Raw genomic sequence first — 21,559 nt, 5'->3', positions numbered from 1 at the left:
AGAGAAATGGAGTGAAACTGGTCTCACTGGCATCTTGTACCCCTTCAAAAGTGCTTCTAATGAGTGACCTTGATGCAATGAAAGGCAGTGAAGAACGATTTGCCTGTAAGGACTTGTCAAGGCATTGAATCTGCAACCATGCTACAGGTCGAGTATCCTTTATCCGAAACCCTTGGGTTCGATTGCGTTTCGGTACTCAGATTTTTTCGGATGTGATATAGTTATCATACATATGGTAGGCCTAGGCCTACTTACAATACAATAGCCTAAGCCTAGGTTAGCTATATTCTACGGATACTTGGTTGTTTCTCGATTTGCCAAATCTCAAACACCCTATTTCCTACCTGTTAACACTTGCCATTAAGCAAGAGTGTGCGATTTTAAACAGTGCAGACACACAACTAGACTATACACGCAAAAGATCGGCTCTGGTCAGCGAGGTTCATGTCGGCTTGGGTATCAGACTTCCCGTGCAAAAGGTTGATGAGGTTCATGTTGCCTCACATTAGGGTCCATTCAAAAAAAGTTTGGTTTTTGGATGTGTTCAGTTTTCGAATGTACGAATAAAGGATATTTGGCTGTACTATGTTTTGACTGTACTACTCATTCAAAAGATGCATACCTGATGGCTCTGGAACTTTTATAATTGGTATTTCATTAGTTATATATAAATACTCTTAAAAGAGTATTCATATCATTTTTAGAAACAAGAAAAGGGCACTAAATCTAACAAGATTCTCTTTTGATCTACTGTTAGATACTTCTCAGCATATATTTCAATCCCGCCTCTCTCCAGAAATGCAAGTCTCATGAAGCCCTTTATACTGCCCACTTCAATCATGCTCCCAAAACTTCAAGGCCAGGATTTTACATTGGCCAGGCAGGTTTGGCGTGAGTGGGCGGGGGTAGTTGTGGAGCTGACCACTGCCCGCAATCGGCTCCGCACCATGATTTCACGCGGGCGGTGCTACCTGTGTGGGCAGGGGGAGGAGGGAGAGTTGGGTCCAGCGCTCTTTCGCGCATCTGTGCGAAAGAGCACTTCAATCTCCCTGAGGCACAGAGCGGCCTCAGGGAGATTGAAGCGCTTTTTAAAAAAATGATTGAAGACATTAAAAATTAAAGAAACATGTCCCCTCATGTGACTGTATCATGTGAGATGGGACATGTTTTTACTGTCAAAGGAAAATTTTTATTTAATTTGTAATAGCTTTAGGAAACCCCGCTTGTGGATGAGGTTTCCTAAAAAATGTAAAGGCCGCTTGGCCTTTTTGCCTGCCCGCCAACCGCTAGATTGGACAGGTAGCATAAATTTGAAGTTAATTAGTTTATTAATGGCCTTAATAGGCCTTTAAATTATTGGCGGGCATGAAGCCAACTCGGGTGCGCGCCTGCCATATGAAATATTGCAAAACAGTGCAATGACATCGAGACGCACACCCGACATCATCACATGTCATATTACGTTCCGGCGTGTCGGGCGCGCACCCGCACGCCGAATGTAAAATTCTGCCCCAAGAAACTATGGGTAATAAATGTCCATCTGACTAACCTCCTTACACTTAATTTCTTTACTTTTAACATGGGTTCCTTAATAGTCTTAGAGTCTCAAAAATGAAATCCTCTTTATATCAGGCTTTATATTCAAATTCCGGCGTATAGAGTGGGCTCTTGCTAAGAGATGATCATTCAATTGTTGTCAGTTAATGAATAGCAAGTTCCAACCCCAAGACAGTTGCTCCCATCAATTAGCAGCAAGTAATTCTTTTCTGGATACAATCGGTACTTTTCTTTCCCTATATATCATTGCTGCTGTATAATTTGTCTACAGAAACATTTATTGATGCAGTGTCTCTGCTGGCATGGCAGTGCATTATGATTATATTGGCCATGGGTGCATGTGGATAACATCAGTCAGAGAAAGATTCAGCAGGGCTTTAGTTATATTGTCTTAAAGTGCCCTTCAGGGAAACATTCTCTTAACTGATGAATAAAAACTAAAATGAAAAATATTATTTTGAGACAAATTATTTCTGCGGAACTGATAAAACAAGTCTTCAAGATGGGGTAGGTAATTAAGTGCTCAGAGAACAAAGACACATAAAGAAGTAGGTTAGAAGAATGGTGTTGACGCGATGAGGTGCTAATACATGTTGACTACCCTGGTCATTGGCTGGAGTTACAGCAATGGTACTTACGGGTTTGTAGGGCTGAAAATGAACATGCAACTGTATGGTGGTATCTGTCTCGGCCCACTTTTGATCAAATCATCAGCATCCATGTCCTTCTTTTCCTCCATTTTTGTCATACTTTCCAGATCTACACCTGCACTATTGACTGAAAAAACAGAATAAAAATGATCAGAACCATTAATACCTTCAAAAATCTAGCAATAATAGAAGTTTGCATATATGTTTCATGAGGTATAGTTATGTCAATTAAGCAGAAACATTGTATAATAATTGCTATTAAAGCATAATTTGCATAGATATTAAAATGGGAGACAATTCCCAGATAATTTAGTTTTAAGTATTCTGTACATGTTTCACAACGAATATGTATATAAAGCACATGTAGGAATTTGCCAACCAGAGCAAGCTAAGAAAGCACCATGAAGTATGGGACCTTCCTAAGGCCCACCAGTCAACCAAGTGTGCCTCTGCAGCAAAAGGCAATGCAGTGTCAACTGCTAAAAAGACATAGACCAGGATTTCCCGGTCGGTGAGCGGGGAGCGGGGCCTGCTCGCTGACGCGTAAAATGACTCGGGATGGCGTCGGGCGGAATACCCGACGCCATCCCGCCTCATTTCAATTTTCAGGTTGGCGGGGGCTTAGCTGAATCAGCTGTGCGCCCACCGACCTGTCAATGGCCTATTGAGACCATTGACAAAGTAATTAAAGTAATTAGTGGACCTGCCCGTCCACCCTTAAGGTCGTTGGGCAGGCCAGGAGCCCTGGCGGGCATTGGAAAAAGCATGAAACCTCATCCACGGGCAGGATGGGGTTTCATGTAGATTTTTAAAAATTTAATAAAAGTGTAACTAAAAGTGATGGACAGTGTCACATGAGGGAACATGTCAGGGGAATTTTTTTTTTCTGTTTTAAACATTTTTTAATTTGGCGCAGATCTCCCTGAGGCAGCACTTAGCCTCAGGGAGATGAGTGCGCTCTTTCGTGCGCATGGGTGAATGAGCGCACTCTCGGCTCAGGGAATCCCCTCCCTGATGCCAGCACAGGGAGCGCGCTGCGCTTCCTTGCGGACGTCACACTGGGCGGGCCTTAATTGGCCTGCCCACGTAAAATGGCAGCGCGCCCCCAATTCGGGGCACAGATTGGAGGTGCGCCTCCACGCACCCGCTCCTGAACTTCCACCCCCTCCCCCACCCCCCCAAGCCGACAACGGGGGGGAAATTCTGCCCATGGGCTGGAATTTTATGGCACCGCGTGAGGAGGACAGGGCCAGGGCCGTAAAATGCGGCGAGCCATTCTAAACTCCATCGACTTCAGCAGGACCGTAAAATCCCTTACGCTGGCGTAACATTCCACCCATAATACCCAGAAAATCAGTGCCCTATCAACTCCTAAGGCCATGTTGTCTCAACCCAGTGCTAGACTCCTCTTCCACCTTCTAAGTGCTTTCCAAACCCCTTGATAATCATTGCATCAGTGAGTAATTCTGCTCACATGTTCAAGATTGTGTAACTGTGTAAAGCGCCCCTATGAATGAATTTTTAAGTACCATGTAATCTAAAGTTGATTTAACATTTAATTGGTGGCTTGAAAAGGAAGGAAAAGATGTTTTACAACTCTAGATTCTGTATAGGAACATAAAAGAGTCCAACACAAAGTACCAACGTAATGTGTCCCTCTGTAGTAATTTGTAAGGTGCAACCCACCTTAAATCTGAGATCTATTTTGGTAGATTTTTAGCACAGGACGGGATCTAGTGCTTCAACTAGAGGTAATTACTCCAGTCCCATTTCCCTGTCTTATTTTTTTTTTTCTTTTTCAAATACTTAGCAATTCTTCTCTGAATTGTGCTATTTTTTACATTCATAGCCACATGTGGTAAAATGTTCCATGTACTGCTAACTCTCTTGTGTGAAAAAAAATCATTTACAGCATTCTTCTGATGATGATCCTCAGTTCATTCTCCACTTGTTCACCAACCAGTGGGAATGATCCTTCACTCTTTGCCCTTCCAAACCTTTCATGAATTTGAAAACTTCTATTAGTTCCTCTTTAATGTTCTCTGTGCCAGTGAAAAAGCCCTACATTCCCAAACCTTTCTTCATAGCAATAATCCTTTCTTCCTGGCAATACACTAGTGAATCTTCCCATTTGTTTCCTTCCTATTAGTAGATGAGCAGAACTTTACATAATGATCCAAGAGCAATCTACAGGTCTCTAACAAGTTCAACAACAAACTTTAATATTTATTTCCTTCATAAGGAAAGTGAATGGGTATTTGAGGGAAATAAACTTGCAGACTACAGGGATTGAGCAGGGGAATGGGATTGACGGGGTCGCTCTACAGAGAGCCAGCATGGACTTGATGGGTTGAATGGATTTCTTCTGCAACATAATGACTCCATGAGAGTCATCATTGGAGGAGTTCCTCAGGTTAGTGTTCTAGGCCCAACCACCTTCAGTTGCTTCATCAATGAACTTCGCTCCATCATCAGGTCAGAAGTGGGGATGTTCGCTGATGATTGCACAATGTCAGCGCCATTCGTGATTCCTCAGATACTGAAGCAGCCCATGTCCATACGCAGCAAGACCTGGATAATATTCAGGCTTGGGCCTATGGTGGCAAGTAACATTCATGCCACATAAGTACCAGGCAATGACCATCTTCGACAAGAGAGAATCTAACCATCTTGCCTTGACATTCAACGGCATTACCATCACTGAATCCCCCACTATCTACATCCTGGGGGTTACCATTGACCAGGAACTGAACTGGACTAGCCATATAAATACTGTGGCTACAAGAGCAGGTCAGAGGCTGGGAACTCTGCAGTTAGTAACTCACCTCCTGACTCCTCAAAGCCTGTGCACCATCTACAAGACACACGTCAGGAATTTGATGGAATACCTTTCACTTGCCTGGACGAGTGCAGCTCCAAGAACACTCAAGAAGCTTGGCACCATCCAGGACAAAGCAGCCCACTGGTTGGCACCCCATCCACGACCTAAAATATTTAATCTCTCCACAACTATCCACAGTGGCAGCAGTGTGAACCAGCTACAAGATGCACCGCAGCAACTCATCAACCTCTAACACCATGAATGACAAAGGCAGCAGATGCATGGGAACACCACCACCTGCAAGTTCCCCTTCAAGTCATACACCATCCTGACTTGGAAATATATCGCCATTCCTTTGCTGTTGCTGGGGGTCAAACTCCTGGAACTCCCTTCCTAACAGCACTGTGGATATTCCTACAACACATGGCCTGCAGTGATTCAAGAAAGCAGCTCACCCCCATCTTTTCAAAGGCCATTAGGGATGGGCAGTAAATGCTGGCCTAGCCAGCAACGCCCACATCCCATGAATGAATAAAAGAAAATGATTCCATGACTCATTCTTTCTGTAGTTTATGGCCAAATCAATTTTATAAATGAAATAAAAAGAGGACTCATTTGAAAACATTAATTTCTTTATTCTTTTCTTTTCCTTCCTGAGTCATGTCTCCATCCACATGATTACTTTCTCTTTAATATCAGGTGTCTTAATTCTTGCCTCAGACACACTGCCATCCGCTCCACTCAGCTTACACCTCAAACTCCTTGGGAAAAATTTTCCCCCCATTGTGGGGGAGGACGGGACGTGTGGAAGTGGGCACACCTCCGATCGGTGCCCTCCCCCGCCAATTTACGCCGGCGGGCCAATGTGAGGGCTCCCTGTGCGGGCGGGGGGGTTTCCCTGAGAGGTTCCCTGCACTTTTTCGCACATGCGCATGAAAGACACAGAGATCTCCCTAAAGGAACAGAGGTATCTCAGGGAGATTTGTTTCAGTGCTAAAGTTTTAAATAAAGGCTCTTTACGCTTTTAAAACATGTCCCCTCATGTGACACTATCACATGGGCTGTGACATGTCAAAGAATAAATGTATAAATTTTTATTAGATTTTAAAACACTTCATGAAACTTCATCCCGCCCATGGATGAGGTTTCAGGAAAAACGCAAAGGCCGCCTGGGCTCTTCACCTGCCCCCAACCTTAAGGTTGGACGGGCAGCTCATTAAATTGAATTAATTAGGTTTTAAGTGGCCTTAATAGGCTTATGACAGTTTGGCTGCGCGCCCACTGAACTGAAAATCTAAATGACGTGCTGTGATGTCGGGACGTCCGCCCGATGTCACCATGTGTCATTTTACGTGTCGGCGAGCGGGCCCCGCCCCCGCTCGCCAACGGGAAAATTCTTCCCCCGGTTTGTGAGCAAAAATGCTGATTAACATTTAGGTGAATTTTGTATACCTTGATTAAGATCGGGTTGTAGGACATGTTTCGGGGCAGCTGCACCTGCCCGCAGAAGCTGGAGGGTCTAGAGTGGGGCTACTGACTGTCTTTTTATGGCTGCACAAAGGCAGCAGTTTCAAGGAAGCTAGAGGCTAACTGCTGGGTTTACAAGTTCAGAACCTCTCTTTTACTGCTGGCTCTCAATCGTGATGTGAGGTCACTGGGATGTACATCTGATGGATGTGGAAAGGAAAATCTGCACAGCTCAATGGAGAAACCAGCATGTACTTGAACCAGGGTAATGTTTGGCAGGCAGCAAGCCTATAGGTTGCACTTAGAGGAAGCTGCACAAGGAGACCAATGAGCGGGTGGCAGCCTTCACTTTAAGGTATATTAAGGCTATAACATTGAGGTAAAGAGCAGTAGCTTGCAATTAGCTTTGGCTTGCCATCAATAGGGAGAATTGAAGGGACACTGTTTGCCCACGCCTTTCAGTTCTGACAATACGTGCAAACTGTGTCTCTTGCCTGATCCCTAAAATTGAGTATAAGTCAGTAAACATTCCTGATTCAGATTTTTGACAGAAAGGCCAAAATCGTCAACTTTTCAACCAGCCCACACTGGTACTTCTAGGGATCCAATTATGTGATTCCAGTGTTCATTGTTGCTAGACACAGCAGTAGGATTTATTTTTCTGCACTAAAATTAAAACAGTAGGCCATTATTCTAAAGTGAACCTCTTCCCGTTGCCCTTGAGTGCCTCATGAACCTGATTGCAGTACGTGTGAATACCTCGAACCAATACCAGTTTCCAAAGAGACAAATAATGCACTATTTCTTCTGTTCGGCTAAGCAGTTTTTTGTGTCACTCACTCGGGAGTAATGTGGTCTCTCCAGGAGGAGCAGTGACGGTGACTGGGATGTTCACTGTGATGGTGTGCTCTGCATCTCTTGTCGGTAGCGTCACCAGCTTAATATTCTTCTGGTTGTCAGCATCCTCCGGTTGCTGAGGAACATGCTTCAAACTACTAGTAGGTGGCAGTGGTGTGGTCCCCAACATGGTGGTGTCCACAGGTATTTGGCTCTCCCTGTGAAAATTTGATAAAATTTAAAAAAGCAAAGTCTTTAAATTATTAGTAGAGCATTAAATGGTCACCGGCCACATGGGTCAATAAAAATGACAGATTGAATGTTCTTCGATCAGTGTGAATTGTGTTAATGGTAAGTTTTGACCTGGCAGCATCAGCTTAACAGGCAAGAGTCTGAAATTTACCTGTGACCTTTTCTTGAAAGTCAGAATGAATAGATTCCACCCAATAATTTGGCCATTTCACATTCAAAGCAATTTAACAAAACAAGCCTTCTTCTAACGGTATTCAATTTCTTCAATTGCTTCCATGTGAGAAGTTCTTCATGAAGAGGAATCACCATGTGACTCATCTAATGGCTGAGCGAGTTTATCTAATGCGCAGTTGGCTCTATAATAGAAAGATCCTGGTCCAAAGAGCATAGTGTTCACAGGGTGTACAATCGACTTTGGCACCACTGGTTTAAGAAGAGAAAGAATAAAATCTACCCACCCACTAGCTTTCTTTGGCCAAAATAATTGTGGGTAAATGTTAAATAACAATGAAGTACTGATCAATAATATTCTCAATGGTTATGGTTTGAAATGCTTTGTAATGTCATTACAAAAGAAATCCCTCAATTGGAATGGATTTTAATGACACATCAATTCTAATACAATTCTTTTGGAGAAATCTGTTTCAGATCTCAGCACATTTGATCTACTACATTTAAACAATTACCCATTTCTATATTATGTTTAATTTCCATTAGCCGTTAGTGACCAAAAGTTCAGACTCCTGCAGTTGATTTCAGGCCCCAGGATTTTCTGTACTGCTTAATGCTGGCATTCCGATCCATCAGCTGCAGACATATAAACCTAGTTAACTTTGCAGCCAGACTAACATATGGGCTATCTGAGGAAGACAGTCTCACATTAGAAGTGAGAGTAAATCCAGTTATTGTTGGCTAATAGAAGAGAGCAGTTTCCACATATTACCATGAAGACGCTTACATTCAATGGACTTCATGGAGCAAACAAATAAAACATGGAACTATAAACATGAGGGGCGTTGACCAGTACATTGATGTACAATGTCCTTCAGTTCAACACATTCCAGGTCAGGAACCCAGGGCCGGATTTTTCTGGAATTGGGAAGGCTCCATGGACCTTTCAAAATGGCAGCAGGACCCGGATACAGGAGGTTCTGCTCCTATTTCCAACTGGTCCAATTTCTGCCATTAGGGGAAGGGGTGGGGTGTGATTCACACAAGGGGGAAATCTGAACTCAGCAGGGCCATTTGAACCCAGTGCTGAATTCAAGCAGACCCCATTTTGGCTGTTGCAAGGGCTTTAACCCACAATGTTGATGTCACAAATTGATGGAGGAAACATAAATGCTCTTGAAGGTCAGATAAGTTCTGATTAAGTGTCATGATCTGAAGTTTTTTTTAAAAATCCCCTGCTCTTTAAACATGAAATAAACAGGCTTAAGTTGTCAGTGAGAGTTAAAAAAAAACTCTGCTGGACCACTTTGTTTGATTGGCCATCTGCTATAGGTTAGAAAAAAAAAAACCATCCAGTTGTGCAGTTTTAACAGAGATCTTTGTTGAGATTTCCCCAAAGGCTATTATTATTATTATTATTATTATTATTATTATTATTATGCCATTATGAATGCTTGGCTGAGTTTCAAATGCTAAAATTTTCTCACCAGGGGTGGCAGGGTTCTGAGTTCACAGTTTGATTGACAGATTAGGAAACCATGAAAGGGCTATCAATCACAGGAGCGCATGCCATGTGTGGAGACTACCCGTAAAGTGGCCACACTGTTATGCTACCACTCACCTAATTATTTATCAAAGAGCTTTGATGTGGGGTCTGAATAGAAGTTTGTTTGTTTTCATAAGAGAGTAATTATTTGAGGTTTAAAAGCTCTGATTAGGAGTTTTTACACTATCAAATGTGTATTAGTGAGAGCTGTATTAGGTTGTTAGAAGTTGTTTTTTTATCGCCATACAGTTCTGTGGTCTGCCCATGGTGGATACTGGGCAAGTGGCTTTGGAGGTGGCATGGGGTATGAGATGACATAGGAGGTATAAGGGTGAATGGGGGTTGGGTTGTGGATATGAATTGGCATGGAGGTGGTGTGAGGGAATAAAGGGGCATGGGTGGTGGCATGAATTGGCAAGGAAGTTGCATTGGGGTAGGAGGGGCATTGGGAGTCAGTCGTGGTGTGAGGGCTCGTAAGGGGTGAGGGCTAGAGGGCCTAACAGCATCTAAAATAACTGGGATGAGGTCCCAGAGAACTGAAACGGGCCTTCTAACAAGCCCACCCTGGCACTCACCTGTCCCCTTGGTCACCTAAGATCTGCTTCCTAGGTTGGTAAGCCAAACATAATCTCACCGCTGCCTCCCTGGAGCAAATATTGGGTCTAACCGAGGTGGTTCTGCCAAGTCGGGAAATTTCCTGACTCAAGCTACTCAACTCGGAAGTGAAAATCTGACCCCTAGTGGCAGCATCAAGTGCATTCAAGTCAGGTGTCGCATGGCTAGTTGAAGGATAAAGCTCTGTCCACTCTGCGCCAACAATATCTCAATCCCAGCTTCCACTGCATGCATACATTTTCCATTCCCAGGCCAACCAGCTCTCAACCTATTTGAGTGAATTGTTAAGAACATTTTTTAAAAATCTTTCATGGGATGTGGGTGTTGCTGGAAAGACCAGCATTTGTTGCCCATCCCTAATTGCCCTTGAACCGAGTGGCTTACTGGGCCATTTCAGAGGGCAGTTAAAAGTCAGCCACACTGCTGTGGGTCTGGAGTCACATGTAAGCCAAACCCAGGTAAGGACAGCAGTTTCCATTCCCTAAAGGACATTAGTGAACCAGATGGCAATCAATGATAGCTTCATGGTCACCATTAGTGAGATGAGCTTTATATTCCAGATATTTTTATTAATTGAATTTAAATTCCACCAGCTGCCATAGTGGGATTTGAACCCATGCCCCCAGAGCATTAGGTTAGGCCTCTGGATTACTAGTCTAGTGATGTTACCAGTGTGCCGCCATATCCCCCCCAAAAGTGCTTTATACTTATGCAGGAAAAGACTGGAACATTCCATTCATTAATAACTAGGAAAAATGCAACATCCTTCCAGCGGTAGGTTGGCAAATTTGCAGTTGGGAATCCTGGAGAGATGGATTTCCCTCTGCTTCCCGGCTTCAACCAGCCAGATTGAGAGGTCGGCTGTTGAGTGAGTTGGCCTTCAGCACCAGGGAGCAGAGAGAGGGGGGAAGGGAGGGGTCAAAAGGGCAGGCTTGGGACTGGAAGTGGAAGAATGGTGGCCACAGGAGAAATTGGAAGGCGGTGTTAGGGAAAGATGGAGCTTGAAAGGTTTGGTGGGAGGGAGGGGGAGACATCGGAAGGGACAGGAGTGATAGAGTGAGCGGGACATCAAAAAGGATGGGGATGAGAAGGAAATTGGAAGAATCAGCAGTGGGAGGGTGTCCCAGCAGAGGGCATGGGTGAAGCAGATAAACTGGATCCAGCAGGGAAATGGAAAGGCACTTACTTCCTGGATCCAAAGGTTCTTGCCTCCCTTTATCTTCCAGGTTTCCTGAGAAACGTAAACCCAGCTGGCCCAGATTCAATTGAAAATGGTGGTTAATTCTGAGGCATGTAACCTCAACATAACATTTAAATCACCGACCCACCTCCTGTAAGTTTTGGTTAACCACCCCACACTCGCCAGCACTCCCATCCTCACCCCCACCCAAATCCAGCCTCCATTAAAACCGGAACTGGGTGTATTGGAATCGACCCACACCCCCAAGTATGCTCAAGTCAACTAGCAATAAGCCAGTTGCTCCGTCCATTCTATGCCAACAATGAACCTTTTCACATCTGTTGACCTTACTACAGCAGTGTGTTCTTTCTCCAATTTCCATGCAAACCATTCCTTATAACCTCTGTGAATGACGTTTGTGCTGAATTAAGGATGCAGTATCTTTGTTCTGCACCCACTGTGAAATAGACTGAATTAGAGACAACTTTGCACAGTGACCAATCTCTTTAATCATAAGACTCAATGCAGCCAGAAAGGTGAATGGGGGGAGGGGTTTATTCCATTAGGCTGGGTGCAAGCCCAGGGCCGGAGATTAAAGGGTAATTTGATAAACCTCTGTACAAGAAGTTAATTTAGGGGTAAAAATGTATCAGAATCAATGAACTTAAAACCATTTTTCCTCCACTCATGACATATCTGTGCTGTTTATTCTTAAATTCACAATAATTGATGGTCACGTGCAATTAGCTATCATTCTGTGAAACTTCAGGTCACATTTCACAGATGTGCACATGAATCTAAAATGGAATTGATTGTATTTGAGTAAACATTCAGAGGCTAGAGTTGATTGCTCTCGTTAACACAAGCCCTTATGTTCCAGTTAGAGCTCACACTTACACTAAATAAAAGCTGACAGTTCACTTGTATTTGGAATAATATTGCTCATGAATGTCTCTGCGGTCTTGCATACATATGCTATAAATTGTATATAATTGGAAAATACAGTATAGCAGGAATTGAGGGACGAGAGCTGGTGAAATGAGCAAAATGTGTCTATCTGGGACTAGTTTAACAGCTACATGAATTATGTACAGTTTCCATATGCAAATCGTGAACTTTCCCAGATGAGTGGCACGCAACTCTTATGTGATGTATGCTGAAAACCTGTATAACAGTGTCCGCTGTGTACTGTACATTACTACATCTAGAACTCAGAGACCCCACAAAAATAATTGCTTTTGTAATAATTTCATGGAAACTTACTTCACTTTATGATTCCGTCGTTCTCGTAGAACAGTCTCTCCTTCCTTTTCGTCATTCTCTCTTTTCTCCTCTGACTCATAGGTTGAGAGTGCCTTCTGTCTGTGCCTGCGTCGTCTTTCTGTTCCGTCTGTGTTTTGACTTCTGCTGGGTACATCTCCCTCTCGATTTCCCGACCGCGACCCCTCTTTGGCACGTGTCCGCCTTTCACTCTTTGTGCCATTGACTGTGCCATTCCCTTCCTTGGTCTGTTGATCTGCCCCATGCCGGTGAGACCGGTGCCGCCTATGTTCCTTTTCAGAAGGCTCATCCGCAGAGCTCTGCTGGTGGTGATGATGCTTCCTCCCTCCTTCTCGACTTCTGCTACGGTCGCCCTTACTATCCTTAGCCCTTTCTTCCTGGTCCCTCTCAGTCTCTTTACTTCGGCTCCTGTGTGAACGCCGTTGTTCGTCCTTGCTGTTCGTCCCAGATTCCCCGTTGTTCGTTGCGCCATCTCCCTTCTCGCTCGACTTGTCTCGATGCCGATGGTGCCGTTTTGGTACCTCACAGCTCTCAGGCTGGACTAGCCTTTCGTGTTCACTATCTTGGCAATCATTTGGACGGATTTTATCATTGCTGTTCTTTACGTCTTTCCTGGGTTCCACTACCAGAGGTCGGTCCAGGTGAGTTTTCATATCTGGCCGGATCTGGTGCGAGGAGACATACATTCTACGCTGCTCATCATCAAGTTCATTAAACAGAGCCTCTTGACTAGTTAGCAGGTGCTGGCGCCTTAGCTGAGAAGTCCTTTGCTCCCAAACGGACATTGACTTGAACGCCTTCTGTTGATCCTTGCTATAAACAACAAGTAATGAGAATGTAATATAAAGCTGCATTTTTTCAGGAAATTCATAAAGAAAAGTTATCTGCTTTAAATCTCCTCCGAGAATGTAACCACACACAGCATTTAAACGACGGATGAAAGCAACAGAATTCTGTCTTAAGTGTTCCTCCGACCAAATGGAAAATCTACCTTCAGAAATGAGACTAGATAAAAGTCACCTAGATGTTGTTGTTGCACTGAAGCATGCATTCTCCGGAATCCTAACGCAATCATCCTTGCCAAAAGTAAAGATCAGCACCACAAGCAAATGCCATCCATTTTAGGATGCAACAATGTGTCATTTGTTGGGGGCTATCATCAAGCAGCAGCACAGCTCCTTAGTAAATGTGAACGTGTGAGGGCAAGTTCTGATTCTGTGCTTGCGGAGATTTTTTTTTTAAATGAAGGAAAAAGTGTAAAAATTCAAAATAAATCAATTGACAGTGGTAAACGTAAAGGAAAAGAATAAAAACATTCCTCACGTAAACCAAAACTGTCCTGCAGTAACAGTCAGGCTTGTCAGTCAGATTAGCCGTCTCAAATCCCACGGTTGAATGTCAGAAGCACAGAATCATACTTGCTACAAATAGTGAGCGGAAACATATACGCACACAGATATACAAATGCTCCAAATGGTACAAAGAAACACATTTAAAAACAAAAGCTGGATAGGAGCATTCAAATGAGACAATGAAACGACCTCTGGGACATAAAACAACTCCACTGTACAAAGCACACTTCAGCTGAAAAGTAACACTTGCACCAGCTGAAACATAATGGTCAGGAATGCCTTCCTTTTTATCATTTTAAGTAAGTGAACCATTGAACCAATAATTTGGTATTATTGTTGAAGAAGGAATAAAATCTGATTTATACTTAATTTGGCATCCTTTTGCACTATTTTGCTGTCCTTTGCAATAGAGGAATTATTGAAATGATCGCATCAGAACCTTCTTTTAAAAAGTTCAACAAATAGAAGATTTTGTTTCCTGTTCAGTTAAGTCACAACTGAAAGGCCTCAGTTCCTATATTTTAGCATCTGCGATCTGTTTTCCAAGTAATTATAATTTCCAAATTATTAAAATCTAGTGCAAGATTTTTGAATCCATTGCACGGCTAGGATTTCTAATATCTTTTTTTATTTCAACAGTAAACCGCTGAGGCATCAAATAGTACAATTCAGCATGCAAGATCCTGATCACCAATATTGATACGCAATAAAATTAAATGGGACTTTTTTTTCCAGCTGTGTACTACTAAAACATCAGGGCTTTGAAAGCATGCATGTAACATGACAATGGCCCAGATTTTGCAGTGGTAATCATGGCAAAATTGTCAGCGTTTGCCGCCATTACTCCACTGAAATTGACAGCCACTTTGGGAGTCCACACATGCACAGAATAATGCAGAAGTTGCTGTTTGAGAGCCCATGCTCCTCCAGAGCTTGTGCTGTAGAGGTTTTCACAAACTGCAATCTTCCTTGCAATCATGAATTGATGAGACTTCGACTTTTATCTACACTGTTAGTCTCATGCCCTGAAAAAGTTACACTCTGTTAAATGAGGTGTAACTGGGTTTTTAACAGCATACTAACATCATAATTACAGCTAAACACCGTCACTGACTCTGAAGAGCAACTTTTATATTGTGGAATGTCAAATTTATCCACAATGATTAAGAACTCCATTCTTTTTAAAGAAAGGCCTGCTTATCTTTATTTTAGCTTCTGTCTCAATACAGTCGTACATTAATTTCACTATCTGAAAATGTAAATTGAATGTGAAGGACTAATTGATTCAAGCTCCTTGCTGTGTGAGAATGCTTCAATGGGGGCAGTTTGATTACTTGCTTGCTAACATTACTACTGCTACACATGGAGTTTGACTTGGCGGGAGATTTAAACTGCTGTCGGGAAAGTGGAAATTCCCGAGACAGGGATCGCTAGATCTTTGTGGGCAGCTTACTTAGAGGTCAGCGGTGAGTTCCCTTGCTTTGCTGCTCACTGCAAAATCCGGCCCTATATATACAGTTACAGCATTCGTTTTGAATTCCTTTGACCGCCATGTTAATACCCCATTTAAAATCAACATGCCCACAAAACATCCGGACAGCAACACTGCACAATATCAATTTCAAGCCCCTACTTTCCTACTGTGCAGCCAAAAAATCCACAGAAATAAAATTAAACGTGGATGAAGGTCCTAAAGAAGCAAAAAAAAAATATTCTAAGATTCATTTGCTTTTTATGATCCACTTCATCCAACACTGTGTGTTTTGCAGGTGTCTTGGAAAACTGAATGCCTCCATCATAAAATATAAGTGAAAATAATAACACTTCAAAAGTAAGAATCTGCAGCTGATTAAAGGGCCAAAATAATATTTTGAATCTCATTGCTGAAGCTGTATATATGCCACTATCATAGTTTCGCAAAACATATGAAACAAAAATCTATGTTACTGAACACACTAAAATGGACTGAAGGGTTTAACTGGCATCATTTGAGGAAGCTATGTGCCTATACCTATATCCAGGATATCGATCTATCCTGTCTTAGATATCATCTGCTAAAATAGGATTAAGACAATTCTGTAGATTTTTAAACTTAACTCAGAGTTTTTAAATCATGCAAAATTTAAAGGCAAGTTGGCACAGGAAGAAATTAGAAAGGACCAGTACTACTTTATGGTACCCTTACCAACTCATTCTGGAAAAAAGAATTTGGGGCCAATTAGTTCTAATTGATTTTGACACATAGCTATTTTATTTGTAAGCATGCAATTTTATCGTGACCTTAATTAGACGATTTGGCAGAATGAAGATTGCTATGACCTATGTTTAGATGATATGTAATTTAAACTTCCTTGTTCAAGTTGATGTGTTCCTGATTCACTGCAGAAAGGTCAAAGGAACATAATAAAGTGCCAAGATATCAAAAAGCACAGAAGCCACCAATGACAGTGAATGGAGAAGACAAAAAGAGTTGTCCGAACAGTAGGAAGAGCACAGCCACTGCATGTTTACAACATCCGCTCTTCACACTCGGTGTTACAATGGTGAATGACACTTTCTGAAGGGGTTACTGTATAATATTGTAACAGAGAGCAACTCACGGTGAATTTACGCTGGAGACTGACGAGCTGCGAGATAGAGCACCTCGATTTTGCTTTACAAAACTGCACATGCAAAAAAGATGAGACAAAAAATACATTGGGAAAAGGTCAACAGGCTCCATCATATTCACAGGCAGGTTGCATTTGTCTGTGACTCCACCTCCACAGACTTGATCAGAGCAGTTATTCTGGTGAAAACTGCTACTGAATAACACTCAATTCAGCTAAACAACAATTAGTCTTAATGCTTCAACCTTTGGACTCCATCCTGCTTCCATTTAAAGTACCACTACAGCAGTACCATACAGAACCTTTAAGAAGGAAATAAATTGAGCAAGTGTCACTTTTGTAAAAATCATTCCGGAAATCACAATTTCAAATAAAGCAGAAAGATTAATGGCAAATCAAATCAAAAATCTAACAGCAAGGCCCAGTGGGGTGAGGCAATATCACACATGCCAGAGGGCAAAAAGGGAGTGCATCAACATATTTACGGGATAATTACTTACCACATTTCAGTCACAGGGCAGAAGAAAAGGATGTTGAATTAAGTTGCTTTATTATAAGATACACAGCAAAGGCAACAAGTGGAAACATTCAATAACACACAGCAACAGAATTTATGAAGAAAGAATTGTATTTTCTTGGGGATCAGGATTAAGATTTGAAAAGTTCCTGTTTGCGAGCTCAACATTTGGATAGTTTTAATCCACATAAACAACTTGGGAGATTTATTGGCATTTGTTTTCTAAATTTTGCTATTATTGAGAAAAAGAAAATTGAAATGATATGAACTAATCATTAACTAATCTAGCATTTAATGTTTGATTTTCCCTTGTTTCCCAATTAAATTGGCATTTGCAATTTTTTTCTAGAAACATATTAACCATTTTTAATAATCTGCAGTGATTGAATAGAAATATAGGCCACATAAAGCAGAGTTGGAGACAGAATGCCCCTAATGTCATTGCTAATGTGTTTGTCACAATGGAGAAAATCTCTCAGCACCAACAAAACTGAGGCTAATGTTAGCCATTGCTCTGCACGGAATAATGAGGCCGTTATTCCCCGCGACGGTGAATTAGATTTTTAAAAATTAGATAGACTAGATCAATGCTACATTGCATTTTGCTAAACCTCCTGACCTTGTCAGAAAGTAGCTAAAAAGCACAGTAATCATCCGATTGGATCATTTGCTAGAAGTGGCTTCTTTGCCCTGCAAACTGCACAGTTTATCTCCACTTCTTGCTTTTGCCGCTGTTTAGCTTCTGATCAAAACAAACCAATTTAGGAACATAGAGTATTGGACCAAAATATGGCCGGTTGAGGAAAGAACAGGGATGGGTCTGGGACTGATTGCAGGTATAGCAACTCACCTCCATAAAACTCAAATTAAAGCAACGAAAAGCTGAACGGAAAGAAAACAGATCCAAAATGAAATGGTTCTTCATTCAAATTAATGCAGAGAAACAAGAGAAACAAGCTGAAAATATGTTAATCCATGTAAATACTTGTGAAGCATTAATTAATGCTTTTAATTCCAATTGTAATGTTGTCATTATGGACCAAGTAGCACTGCCTGAGAGTAACCAAAGCATTTTTATTATTATTGCAAATTATAAAAGACTTGAAATAATTAGAAAAATCAGACATTAAGCAATGGAATATGACTTTATCTTTAGTCCCCACTTCAGCCCGCCACTCCCAGAATCTCCACTCCCAAAGGTAGTGATTTAACTGGATAGCCTAGGATGAGGAAAGGCCATATGATCCATCATATTTGCCCCATCCAGACATGGTTTAACCAGGCACACTATCATTTTGCATTCCTCTAAGTCACATAATCTCCCTGGGAAAATTAAATCAAGACCTGAGAAGCTGAGAATTTAGGAAAAGCTCTGGAAATGTTCTCTTTGACCCCAAAGGACAATCCACCAGGTTCCAAGAGACCACAGTTACTCAAGAATCGCTCTCACCCCAGCCACCCCATGATACAATCTCAATGGCATGAAATGTAGTTCTTGTTCGGGAACTTCCTTTGAATTCTTTTGGAGGCGTGCAGGAAATTGAAAACCCTTTGGGTTACCATTGACCAGAAACTGAACTGGACCAGCCACATAAATATTGTGGCTAAAAGAGAGGGTCAAGGGCTGGGAATTCTGCAATGAGTATTCCGCACTTCCTGACTCCCCAAGGCCTGTCCACCATCGACAAAGCACAAGTCAGGAGTGTGATGAAATACTTTCCATTTGCCTGGATGATTGTGGCTCCAACAAAGCTCAAGGACAAAATAGGCTAGTTAATCAGCACCCCATACACCACATTAAACATTCACTCCATTCACCACCAATGCAGCAGTGTGCACCATGTACTAGATGCACTGTAGCAACTCACCAATACTTCTTTGACAGCACCTTTAAAACCTATGAACTCTACCATCCAGAAAGACGACAGCAGCAGACCCATGGGAACACCACCAGCTGCAAGTTCCCCTCCAAGCAACACACTATCCTGACTTGGAACTGTATTGCCGTTCCTTCACTGTCTCTGGTTCAAAATCCTGGAACTTTCTTGCTAATAGCACATTGGGTGTACCTACAACAGATGGACTGCAGCAGTTCAAGAAGCATGCTCCTCACCACTTTCTGAAGAACAATGAGGGATGAGGAATAAACGTTGACCTTGCCAGCAACACTTACATCCCATGAAAGAATTTTTAAAAAGATACTCACTCCAATGTGGTTCCATAGTCACCAACAGGCTTCTGGTTGCTCTTCCAAATGAACTATTTTCAGACATGAACTTGGGCAGTAAGTCAGAAGGCAAAGAACATGGGAAGACAAGACTTTTCAGCATGACTTGCCTTCACCCTATGTGCAGTCATCCAGCTGTGTTATAAAATAGCAATAAGGTGGAAGTGCCCTGGCGATCTATATTTTCTCTTTTCAGCCCAGGAACACTGATGCCTACTTTAGTGGCCCCACCATCAAGTGATGAAACAGCCTTGTGGAAGTTAATCACTGACACTGTATAGTAGATGCAGATTCCATGGCCCAACAGTCTTGGATGCCAAAGGCAAAATTAAAATGTCTGAACTAAAATATGACAAACAAAAGAACGCTCATAAAACAAAATAGACTGAAATAACAATAGTTTTGATGTCATGCAGAGAGCAATTGAAGTGCAACGATAAACAGAAATAAATTTGCATGCAGTATGTTACTGTTTAAATTCTGAACTTACGCTGCTATGGACAGGTTAGTTGCAGATATTGGGCTGACGTCTGCAACCTCCATTGCCTTCTGGATGGTATTTTTTTGGATGTTGGCCTCTTCCATCTCTTCTTCATCCTGATGAGTGGAATAGCAGGAGATGGTTCTGAGATACATATTATTCCATTTTATGCCTGGATATTTTAGTTCCACTGACACTCAAGTGTTTCTCTAATTCTTTGAGGAATTAAATATATGCCAAGAATTCAAAACATTTCTAAGGCTGAATGTTATTCCACTAGAAAAAATTTCTAAGCTAACTATAAGAGATTTTGATGGTAGATAGGAGGAAACTGTTTCTACGGCAGAATGGTCAGTAACCAAAAGACAGAGGTTTAAGAAATTTGGTTAAAAAAAGGAAGCAGGTAGATTAGGAGGCATTTTTTTTCCATGCAGAGAGTTGTTATGATCTGGAAGGCAATCCCTGAAAAGATGGTGGAGGCAGATTGAATAGAAACTTTCAAAACAGGAATTGGATATATACTTAAAACATTGGCAGGTTAGGGAGAAAGAGCAGGGATTGCAGCTAGAAGGATAAATGGCCTCCTTCTGTGCTGTGTTATTCTATGATTCTATGAAAGTAAAATAGCACTGTCAATGTATCATGCTTGGAATGTACCTATTCCCCTGACTGGCTCCAGTAAAAGGGCCAAGGTTTCTTGTTCTTCACATTACCAAGGTGAAGGCAAGAGCTTGCCTACAGGAGGGAAAGTCATCACCAGAAGCACTCCCCATTTAATAGCTCAGGACAGTATAGACAAGTGACATCGTGGATAATTTATACATTATTCAAGCTTCCTACTTCTATAACCAAAATGCTACAGTGGCTTCCAAGTAACAGCTCCTGTTATTTAACTAGTGTGTGAAAGATACAATAGATAGAGAACTAACTGTTAGATCGGATGTGTAAATGTGAGGAATACACAAGAAACCAAGAATTCAGAGCAGTATAGGAGTAGGAGAGGCCTGCTCTTCCAGTTGATAAAATCATGGCTGATCTGATTTTGGCCTCAACTCCACTTTCCTGCCTGCACATCCCGCCACCAACCCACCACACCACCTCCCCCACTCCCCAATAACCCTCGACTCCCTTGTCGATCAAAATCTAACTCAGCCTTGAATATATTCAATGACCCAGCCTTCACTGCTCTCTGTGGAAAAGAGTTCCACAGATTAACAACCCTCTCATCTCAGTCTTAAAGCGAGACCCCTGATTTTTAAACTGTGTCCTCTAGTTCTAGATGTTAAGGTGGCAAATGCTATGACAATTGTGGGCATGCTCCAGTTGTGATTAAGAGCAACTGATATTAATTGGGGAAAAATTCATATACAAGAACCACTATCCACCTGTGTGGGGGAGAAACTGCGTGAAAGGGAAAAGTAGTCTGCACTTATGTTATGCGGGATTTTGTGAATTAATAAGAACATAAGAACGTAGGAACTAGGAGCAGGAGTAGGCAATTCATCCCCTCGAGCCTGCCCTGCCATTCATTACAATCATGGCTGATCTCGGTTTGGCCTCAACTCCAATTTTCCGCCCTCTCCCCATAACCTTTCAACCCATTACTAATTAAAAATCTGTCTAGCTCCTCCTTAAATTTATTCAGTGTCCCGGCATCCACTGCACTCTGAGGTAGTGAATTCCAGATTCACGATCCTTTGAGAAAAGTAATTCCTCCTCATCTCTGATTTAAATCTACCACCCCTTAGCCTAAAACTATGGCCTCTCATTCTAGAATGCCCCAGAAGGGGAAACATCTGCTCCACGTCTACTTTGTCTATCCCCTTTAGCATCTTATGTACCTCAATTAGATCTCCTCTCATCCTTTTAAGCTCTAGCGAGTATAGGCCTAAACTGCTCAATCTCTCCTCATAAGACATGCCCCGCATCTCTGCAATCAATCTAGTGAACCTCCTCTGAACCGCCTCCAGTGCAACTACATCCTTCCTCAAGGAAG

General features: G+C 42.1%; 1 protein-coding gene across 1 annotated transcript in view; it reads right to left on the bottom strand.

The window, feature by feature from the left end:
• cacna1ba (calcium channel, voltage-dependent, N type, alpha 1B subunit, a) overlaps window positions 1-21,559 on the bottom strand; it is a 721,116-nt gene that overhangs the window by 147,090 nt on the left and 552,467 nt on the right. Inside the window, exons 20-24 of the mRNA XM_078550316.1 lie at window positions 19,573-19,679; window positions 16,330-16,392; window positions 12,360-13,190; window positions 7,336-7,550; window positions 2,196-2,334 (exon numbers count right to left, since the gene is read on the bottom strand). Of these exons, the coding sequence (XP_078406442.1) occupies window positions 2,196-2,334; window positions 7,336-7,550; window positions 12,360-13,190; window positions 16,330-16,392; window positions 19,573-19,679 (1,355 nt within the window). The remainder of the gene's footprint in view (window positions 1-2,195; window positions 2,335-7,335; window positions 7,551-12,359; window positions 13,191-16,329; window positions 16,393-19,572; window positions 19,680-21,559) is intronic.

Source organism: Cetorhinus maximus, chromosome 10 (genome assembly GCF_964194155.1).
Source record: "Cetorhinus maximus chromosome 10, sCetMax3.hap1.1, whole genome shotgun sequence".
Classification (NCBI taxonomy): Eukaryota; Metazoa; Chordata; class Chondrichthyes; order Lamniformes; family Cetorhinidae; genus Cetorhinus; species Cetorhinus maximus.
The sequence above is the reverse complement of the archived record's forward strand: the minus strand, read 5'-3'. Positions and strand labels throughout refer to the sequence as shown.